The following is a 10,336-nucleotide window of genomic DNA, read 5'->3' on the forward strand; positions in this document are numbered from 1 at the left end:
TGTACTTGGCTCCTGGACCAATAGAACAATGATCATAATATCTTATATTATGCGGAACCAATTAATGGTCAAAAAGATATACTTGTGTTTGAAACTTTATCTGTAACGCTGACAGGAAGCGTAGTATCAGCCATCAAACAGACTAGGTATATTCTGTGAATGTTTAATTTTATGTGCAATTTTTTTCTTCAAAATACAATAACATTGTTCCATTGTCATCGATAACCTACATGGTCTCTGGCCATTGTCCTTTATTAATTTATTTGTGATAATAAATCCCAATAAAAGAATTACTATGAACAAGAAAACATTTCATAATGTACTATTAAATAATATGACGTAACAATTTAGGGGTTAATGAACCTCGTTCATGCTGACGTTATTTCAATCGACGCAGACACTTGCACAGACGCTTGCACTTATAAAGTTCTTTTGGGATGGGAGAATAGCTGTTAGCCCGAATGCCTTTCCAGCTTCATTAGGAGGGGTTGGCGAGCACAGGCTCGGCCAGGAGGGTTGGGGTTTGCTAACAGCGGCCCGTGTGCCTCCGAAGGAGACCTTACACCTCAAGGGCAGCTAATTTGCGAATCTACTACTGGATCAGAATCGTGACCTGCTGAGAATTTCTTCGGCAAATACCGTGACCTGCCTGATCCCAGCGCTATAACTAAATGCGTACAACAATAATGTGAATGGATCATGTCGGTACATTAGGACTTGTCTAGGGCACTGGCGGTGACTGGCTTCTCAGTAGGTCGGATAAGGAGTAGATAGCGTCAGCCACAATAGGGGAGTTATCGCATCGTATAACTGCCTCGAAGTCTCGTTCTGACGCTGACTATAGTTTTTTTCCTGATGGATTCGAGACTCAAATCATCGAAAAGCTTGCCGTTTCTCACGGCATTCCATCTTGTATGTTGCGTAAACGATTGAAGGGAAGACTACGTACGTGCTGGCAGTATGAGCAAAGTCCATATTCGCATAGGTCATAACACAGCGGATTCATGTTTATAAAGTTATACTTTCACTTCAGGAAAGGCGACAAAATAAAAAGATTTGTAGCCAAGTAGCTGTCTGCCCCAAAATACTCTTTGCAAGCCTCGTTTGAAGAAGGCGATGTCAGCTTGGCAAAAAGGCGAGAGAGTCCATTCGGAAACTGAATGAACGCGGGTAATATCATCTTCAATAATAGGACAAATTATGTGCATATAGACATCTACAACGCCAATCTACATAACTGTGCCACCCACCTTGAGATATAAGTTCTCTAAGGTCTCAAGTATAATTGCAACGGTTGCCTTCAAACCGAAACGCATTACTGTTTCACGGCCGAAATAAGCAAGGTGGTGGTACCTACCCGTGCGGACTCACAAGAGGTCCTACCACCAGTAATTACGCAAATTATAATTTTGCTGGTTTGATTTTTAATACACGATGTTATTCCGTCACCGTGGAGGTCAATCGTGAACATTTGCTAAGTACGTATTTCATTAGAATAATTGGTACCCGTCTGCGGGATTCGAACACCGGTGCATCGCGAGATACGAATGCACCGGACGTCTTATCCTTTAAGCCACGACGACTTCAAATAAGACGACTTCAAGTAAGAACACCAAAAGCCATTAAACATGTACATACAAGGAATGCTTAATATAAACATAGACAGCGACTTGGTTTTTCTTGGAAGCAACTGATGCGCCCCTGGCATTACTGAAGTCCTCGAGTGACAGTTGACCTGAGTAATTCCATGGAGTTGATCACCATATGGAATCCATCAGGTGGACCGTGTTCATCTACCTACAAAGGCCATAAGAAACAACATAAATAATATATTGTGAATATTTTTATTTCCATAACATTTAATACTGTGTACATAAAGAGCCATAAAATGACATATTTTGTAAAAAAAAAACAACACAGCTTAGTTATCATATTCATTCTGTTAATTGTATCGAACGATAATTCTATGCTATATTGTACGCTTACGACTATAAGGCCAGAAGTGAGACCCATAAAGTAAGTAACATTAAAAAAAACGCATTAAACTGAGATTACACAATAAAAACTAGATACTGTAAAATTAAACTGGACTTATTAGAAATGAGTCTTACAGCTTCGCCCTTTCTGTTTCCTCCACAAGAGAACGCATGACGTATCTGCGCAGATAATACGTCTGCTCCTTAACAGCCTCCAGGATCTTCTGGTTCGACACAAGTAGACGGTCATCGCTCATCATCGGACTGCTGTAGATTTGACTTAGGACCTCAGTTTTTTCGATACACGGAATGCCTTCTATAGAGTGGCTTGAAATTGTTGGCGTCAACACGACAGGGTGCATCTTCAGGAAGCCGTTATTAAAATTCTGCAACACACCGCTAAGCCACTCACAAGACAATCTATTTCCTTCGATATTCACTCGCAGGTCAGGTTTGTGGCCAAACCAACTCTTATAGTCCAAATTATGCATCCAGTTGTTCCTGAGAGAAAGAACAACCAAACTTTTAAGGTCCATCAGCCACTCAGAATTGAAGTACCCAAATTTGTTGTAAGACAAATCAAGGTTGAGAAGCGCTGATAATCCATGAAATGCTCCATGCTCAATCTTGGTCAGTTGATTGTGTGACAAGCGTAGAGTTTTCAAATGACCGGCACGATAAAAAGATGATGGTCCAATTCTAATGATCATGTTAAAACTGATATCTAAATAATTGAGACTGACGGGAATACGTAAAGATGTGTCATTAAGCTCGCGTATCTTGTTATGACTGAGATCCAAATTTTTCAGATCGTTCTGATGAATCAATTCGATTAGCTTAGCATCTGATATATTATTGGAGTGTAATCTCAAAATCATCAAACGGGCTCCTTCACCATATGGTATCCTCAATTGCGTCAAGCCGTTGTTTGACAAGTCCAGAACACCTCCAGCGGGATGGAATCTGGTTATACGTAAATTCTCAACGCTGTCTATATCATTAAACGTCATATTCAGAATTCTAAGGCTAAAGTAATTCTTAAAAGCTGTTTCTGGTATTTCGTAAAGTTTGTTGTGAGAGAGATCCAAATTCTCAAGGTTTCCCATTGCCGAGAAGCTCTTGTAATATAATTGGAAAATATGGTTTCCGCTTAGGTTCAGTTTCTTTACGAATTGGAGATCGTCAGCGTTTACACTAAAATCGGTAATTTGGTTCCGGGATAGATCCAATGAGATCATTTTCAAAAGAGAATGGAACGCATTGTAAGCTATTTCTGTTATTTCATTGTTCGACAAATCTAATTCGGTCAGCACATCCACGCTGTAACGTCTCAAGTCACGGACGTTTCTAGCAGATATTTCCATTGATGCATTCGGTAATGATGCTATGCGGTTTTCGGACAGTATGATTTTACAAATGGAATGGCCCCCCATGTGTTTCCAGTGCCTCGAGAACATGACTGAGTTGATTTTTTCGAGTTGATTCCTCGACACGTCGAACGTTTCCAGGTGTATTATGATTTTAAGTGATTCTACGTCGATATGCTGTATTTGGTTTCCCCTTAAATATAGGTGCTTCAGATTTTGAAGGTTATTAACTGCACCGTTTAGGTTTTTGATGGAATTATTGTTCAGTCTTAGTGTTTCGAGACTGGATAGATTGGCGAATGGCTCTTCGTTCAGATTTGAAATGCGATTGTATGAGAGATCGAGTTCGACGAGAGATGACAGTTCGTCAAAAGCGTCTTGGGGCAGTTCTTCTATATTGTTGTTGGCAAGTACTAATTTGTTGAGTTTGTATGGTCGCGTTTCAAAACGAAATAGTTCTTCCAGATCGCTAATCCTGTTATGAGATAAATCAATGGTTTCTAATTTGCCGAGGTAGTAAAAAGGTGAGCCAGCGATTCTCTCAATTTGATTATTTGTCAAATTTAAATCCTGTAGCCTATATGTATATTGCAATAATGTCAAATTCGTTTTCGGCATTTGCCCTGTAATTTTTAAAGAAGTAATGAAACCCAAGAGTCTAGTTTCTGGGTCTCCTGGATAGTAATCTTCGGCGACATTTTTAAGCGTTACGGTAACAGTGACGGGGAAGTTGGCTGCCTCTAGACATTCATTGGGGAGGCGTATTCCTCTGACGTTGGTAGTACACTCGATTTTGAAGGCGCACTGTCCTAAGCTGTGGATGTTCTCACGAGGGCAGTTGCAGGCTACCAATACCAGGCTGGTCAGGAAAACCAAAAGTTGATAACCTGGAAATTGCCATTATTTTACTATTAAAGATCGTGTAATAAAAATCAAACCCGCAAAATTATAGTTTGCGTAATTACTGGTGGAAGTACGTCTTGTGAGCTCGCAAGGGTAGGTACCACCGCCCTGCGTATTTCTGCCGTGAAGCAGTAATGCGTTTTTGTTTGAAGGGCGGGGCAGCCGTAATACTGTGTAAAATGAGACCTTACAGCTCATGTCTCAAAGGTGGGTGGCGGCATTTACGTTGTAGATGTCTAGAGCTCCGGTAACCACTTAACACCTGGTGGGCCGTGAGCTCGTCCACGCATCTTAGCAATAAAAAAATTAAAAAAAAATGTTTAATAAGCTTAAGTCCGAAAAATTTTATACAATTTTGAGAGACATTACGGGATTGTAGTATAAGAAAAAAAGCTCTCTTCAATGATAGACTTGAGAATACTTGGTTTTTAGATGTTGATGCCAATATTTAGAATGTATCGTATCTTTCCAATTTTTGTATTGAAATATGTTCTTAATGCATGTTCACGAACTATGTCCATGATGAAGGACACCATCGTGTAATAAAAATCAAACCAGTAAAAATTTTAATTCGTGTAATTACGAGCAGTAAGGTATTGTAAGTCGCTACGCACCTCCCTATTTCGCTAGAAAGCAGAAATGCGTTTGTTTCAAGGGCCTTTGTTTATTTCGGACCCAAGTCAGTAGTCACACCGCCCAAGAAGTTTCCGAACCTAAAGGGCCCGACAGCTAATGCAATTGAAACTTGATCTAGTCTCTCAGAATGGTTGTAGTATTGTCCAAAATGTTCAGTATCGAACATTTCACTTCGCACGAGAGGCACGGGTTGTATCGTGCCACGAGCACGCACTGGTGCCTCAGTGGTGGACTTGACTTGAGCTAGGCCCAGGCCTTGATCATAAGGTATTAGGAGTGACAATTCAGCGCTATGTCTGCTTGGTAACAATGGAACAGAAACAACTACTGAGCAATAAAAATGATTCGGGGCATGGCGAAAATTTCCCAAATTGTCACCCTAAATTAGCAGAAATTAAACAGTGACTGCTACTAAACGGTCTATGGCGGACAATATCGCCAATATCTGTCATACTTTACATCTACTTTTCAATTGCTTTTAGTGTTAATATTTTTGTCTTTAATATTTTAAAGTTCTTAACTCAATTCCCGGCCTTCGACCTAAGGTAGAACTATACCTATAGTTTGACCAGTATACACAATTACTACACTAATACTAGTTATAATATCTGTTGTAAAGAATTACTTTTGAATTTAATTATAAATAAATGTTGTTTGTTACCTTTCGCCATCTTAGCACCGTGCGCTCGGAACGAAACTCTGAAAACAAAGCCAAGGTTTGTAAGAGAAAGAGAGAGAGAGAGAAAGAGAGTTTTCTTCCCGGTTTGATTTTATTTTACGAAGTTATTCTTTCATCGCGGGAGGCTTTCGTGTCCAAATGAAAATTCGTATTTACTATTTACTTAGAAAGATCTTCCTTATGAGAGGATTAGAGCTTTTTATTTATTAGTTAGAGTTTTTATTTGGCTTTCATAGGAGCTTAACTGTTTATGAGTGTTGTTGTCATGGACATGTTATAGCCCGTGGAAAGCACTTTGAGAGGGTATGAATTCCAGTGCCAGATAGTCACTTATTAAAATTAAGATGCACGAGCACGATTAAGACTTAATAAAGCACGATATTAAAATTGAGATGAAAGGATAATCTCAAACAATACTTCTTTAGTACTAACGTGACGCATTAATAACTACACTGACAGTTAACTCCGGTATTGCGAGTCCGAACGGCTAGGACCCACCGTTCCACCTATATTTGCCACCAAACAGTCATACGTTCCATTTCCAATCGTGGAGCAGCCATTACTCAATGCAGTTGAGGCTTCGATCTTATGTGTCAATGTGGGTGGTGGAATTCAAGTTCTAATGTCGGTAGGCTATGTTTTCCACAATACCGTGAGCATCCATCAGATGTACACTTTAATATTATGTTCCTAGTTTCGCTGACAGTTTGTGGAACGTGTGAGTGCCATTGTAGTTAGTAATAATCATAATAATATTTTGATAAAGCAGTCTTGCTGGACAATGCCCGTATAGTTCGCCGGTCTCTCTCCCAATAGTCCCTAACGCTCCGGCCGATTGTTGCCCACCTCGCCGGAGTGTGTCCTGCCGTCTTCTCAGGCGAGGCAGTGTTTAATACACAAAATAATAATAATAGTAATAGTAAGAAAATTCCTGCAGCTTGAAGAAAACCAAACTTACTACAAGTAATAAAAACTAGCATATTAACTCATAGCTACTGTATATTACTTGGCCAAAAGCCCGTATATACCGGCTCTGTCGGACTGAACTAAGACTGATGAGTAAATATTTTTATTTATTTAAAAAAAAAAGAAAATATTTGAGAAAAAACAAAAAAGAAAAAGCCCGCTGAGTTTGTTTCGCCGGTTCTTCAACAGGACTGTGGCTTTTTTTGGAACCGGTGGTAGAGTTAACATTGTTATTTATATTTTGACATTCAACAAGTGTGTCATACTGACATCTAAGTTGAAATAAATGATTTTGAATTTGAACTGGGGTATTCTATGAACATAATAATAATAATAATAACTCACCTGTATGAGAGGCACAACATATTCGTCGTAATTACAAAGTCCGAATGTGAGCACGGAGCTTACTTACATAATTAAATCGGCATTTCGTTTATTCGGCGAAATTGGACCCGCAGAGATATTGACTGCCATAGAATCGAGACACCTAGAATGATTCAGGATTGTGTGCGATCTTTCCGCGTAGAAGCAAAACTTAGTTTTTTTTTTTAATACTGGACGCTAAAAGACCCCAGGCTTTCAGAGGAATTGTATGAAGTGAAATCGCTAAGATAGAGCGGGCTTATTTCAGGCAGACACGGATAAATTCTGAATGTCAACCACTAGTAGTGCTCATCATTCTCCTGCCCTTCTCCCAGTCACCTGGGGTCGGCGCAACATGTTATCTTCTTCCATGCTCCTCTATCATATACCATTTCTTCGCTCACTCCCCTCTTACACATATCGTCTTTCACGCAATCCATCCATTCCTTCTTAGGTCTACCTCTTCCAGTAGTGCTATTATATTTTTTATTGCTTAGATGGGTGGACGAACTCACAGCCCACTTGGTGTTTAGTGGTTACTGGAGCCCATAGACGTCTAAGGCCCATAGACAATGTAAATGCGCTACCCACCTTGAGATATAAGTTCTAAGGTATCAAGTATAGTTACAACGGCTGCCCCACCCTTCAAACCGAAACGCATTACTGCTTCACGGCAGAAATAAGCAGGGTGGTGGTACCTACCCGCGCGGACTCACAAGAGGTCCTACCACCAGTACGGCCCAACTAATGCTCAGTAGTTACCGAAGCTAATATTCATCACTACGTGAATGTCGCCACCCGTTCTGAGATATGAGTTGTAAGTCTCAATTGTAATTATGTAACAGCTGCCCCACCCTTCTAAGCGGAACGCATTAATGCTTCGCCGCGGAGATGAGCAGGATAGTAATGTCTACTTACAGAGATCTCTTGCTCGAGGCCAGCACCCGACTCTCCTGCGCTCCTTGGACTTCTTCGATTTCTACAATGTAAGCGATCACAAAAAATGACTGCCTAACGACAGTGAGGTAATTTGTATAACAATGACTGTAAGTTCTTCTGTAAGTCTTCAATATCAAATATCCTCTGAAATACATATTCCTATTTCGGAGAAGATCAGAGAGTCACGAATAGCATTGGAGAAGATTACAGTCAGGTAATGCATACTGTTATTAATATCATCGCGTTGAAGTAGTCACGTTCGTCCCTACAACGAGTAATACATAGCCATTGCATTACAAGTTGAGGGAGTTCATATAGAGTCCCTTCTTTATTTCGCCGTAAAGTCGTGTTTTATGTAATTAACACCACAGTTGGAACAATATAAATTTTATTGTTGTAGCGGCATAAACAATTCTAAGTAATTACATTATATTAGTTATTTAACACATTATAAATTATTTTTACGTTTTAAATATTTGGCGGTAAAAAGGTCCCGTGTCACAGACTATATTCTTTTTCCCGCCTCTCGTGCGTTCCGGCTTACGCATCATAAAAAGGTGCGTTCTTAAACGCCACAAAGTCAAATGTTTTTCTTACGTACCAACCAGTTCAGGATGTAACACCCATTGTGAATCCTAAGCGCTACAGTAAGTCGTTCTTTAAATTAAATTTCAAAAGACACCTCACTCAAACACAAACATATCATGTTTTATAGTTTGCAATAACGAAATGGCTGATGTTGCAATTTCATCTAAAAATAAATATTGATTTAGATGTTTTGCAAAATTACGGTACAAAGGTCGATTTATTGTTTTCGTTAATATTATAATTCATGTAGTTTATTTAGACCGCGTGGTCGCCTGCACTAATATAAGAAACTGCCAACTGAAAAGATGCAGTTATAATCCTTTTTTTTTGCATGGATGTGTGAGCTCACAGCCCACCTGGTGTTAAATGGTTACCGGAGCCCATAGATATCTACAACGTAAATGCCACCACCCACCTTGAGATATGAATTCAAATTCAAATTCAAAATCATTTATCTCAACTTAGATGTCAGTATGACACACTTGTTGAATGTCAAAATATAAATAACAATGTTAACTCTACCACCGGTTCCAAAAAAAGCCACAGTCCTGATAGTTGAGAATGAATTTTAAGGTCTCAGTATAGTTACAACGGCTGCCCCACCCTTCAAACTGAAACGCATTACTGCTTCGACCCGCGCGGACTCACAAGAAGTCCTACGCGAATTATAATTTTGCGGGCTTGATTTTTATTACACAATTTTATTAAATTATATCATTTAGGACAGAAGGCTGATATAATTATGTGGCTATACGAGTATTAATATGTGTGTACATAAAACAATATTCTATAGATAATGATCTCCCCATTGAAATTTTTACATGTTTTTATATAATTTTTTTTCAATCGTACTTGCCTGGCAGGCCTGCATCATTGAATTTCGTGAGTTCAAAGAAATTTTGTGTCATACTCTAGTATAGACTCTGCTAATGAAATTCGCATAACTCGCGAAAGCGTTGGAGGAGTTTAGACATAATCATGGTTAAAGGTACAAAAAATATATTTGATTTTAAATAATCTTAAGAATTCTATAAATAAATTCGAACTCCATTTTTTATCTTACAAAATTCTTTGATAATCACTTAAAACTCATAAATTGATAGTAACTTATTAGTAATAATATCTAAAAGTACTATTTTTTTCAAATAGAACACCTTTTTGACTTTTTATACATTCAATTAATTATAAACAGCTCACAAACAAATTTCGAAACCTTCTTACTTACTAATTAACGTTTTTATACTATCATATAACGCAGACAACAGCAATATGCATTACGAGGGGATTCCCGTAAATTTTATGTTAATTATAATATTCAGGCAACATTATCTGGCGCTAAACGGATGCCGTTGGCGGGAATTCCCCGGAGCAGAGACTTCATTTTGTTTTTCATGTTTCTGTTCTTCTTTCAATGTTATAAAGTGAAACTCACCTTAATATGACTATAACCTTTAGCCCTTTAAAGTCGAAGTTACATTAAAATTAAAACAATTACCGTTTTTCGATAGCAAAAAAACGAAATGGCGACTCCAATAATTGGATACTCGTTTAGCCCCCTTCAGTATCAAATGTTGTATATTACATTCAATATTAATACAATTTATAAATTTGCTATCAGCGGAAACCAAAACTTTAATTACAATGTAACGTGTTTGTCATAACGCTTGAAAATTATTGGGTGGTCAGAGACTATGAAAACAAAAGCATCAATTTTTCTTATTACACACGTAATTCGATAATTTAAGTTACGTGTCTGTCTGGGCATTGAAGAGGCCAAACAAAAAAACAAACAAAGGCGCTAAGACAGATTTATTTGTATTTATTCTATTCGTTATGGTCATGTTACTGATTCATTATCTCGCTGTTTCATTACAGCCGCTACCGTCAACACAATGCTGCTTTAACTTCAAATACCAGGG

The 10,336-nt window shown here is 38.5% G+C and overlaps 1 protein-coding gene across 1 annotated transcript; it reads right to left on the bottom strand.

Moving 5' to 3' along the window:
* Positions 1-1,832: 1,832 nt before the first annotated feature.
* LOC101743631 (chaoptin) lies at positions 1,833-8,535 on the bottom strand. Its single transcript, XM_004924173.4, has 5 exons — positions 8,431-8,535; positions 7,809-7,869; positions 6,873-7,014; positions 5,544-5,581; positions 1,833-4,230 (listed from the first exon to the last, which is right to left on the bottom strand). The coding sequence occupies exons 3-5, from the start codon at positions 6,890-6,892 to the stop codon at positions 2,108-2,110; spliced, it is 2,181 nt and encodes a 726-aa protein (XP_004924230.1). The 5' UTR covers positions 6,893-7,014; positions 7,809-7,869; positions 8,431-8,535; the 3' UTR covers positions 1,833-2,107.
* Positions 8,536-10,336: the final 1,801 nt, after the last annotated feature.

This window comes from Bombyx mori, chromosome 19 (genome assembly GCF_030269925.1).
Source record: "Bombyx mori chromosome 19, ASM3026992v2".
In the NCBI taxonomy this organism is placed as follows: Eukaryota; Metazoa; Arthropoda; class Insecta; order Lepidoptera; family Bombycidae; genus Bombyx; species Bombyx mori.

Coding starts and splice junctions, on each gene's coding strand:
- LOC101743631 (XM_004924173.4), bottom strand. CDS start 6,892: ATGTTGTGCCTCTCATACAG. Junction 5,582..6,872: donor ATGTTGTGCCTCTCATACAG/GTGAGTTATTAT, acceptor CTTTGTTTTCAG/AGTTTCGTTCCGAGCGCACG. Junction 4,231..5,543: donor CGGTGCTAAGATGGCGAAAG/GTAACAAACAAC, acceptor GGCAATTTCCAG/GTTATCAACTTTTGGTTTTC.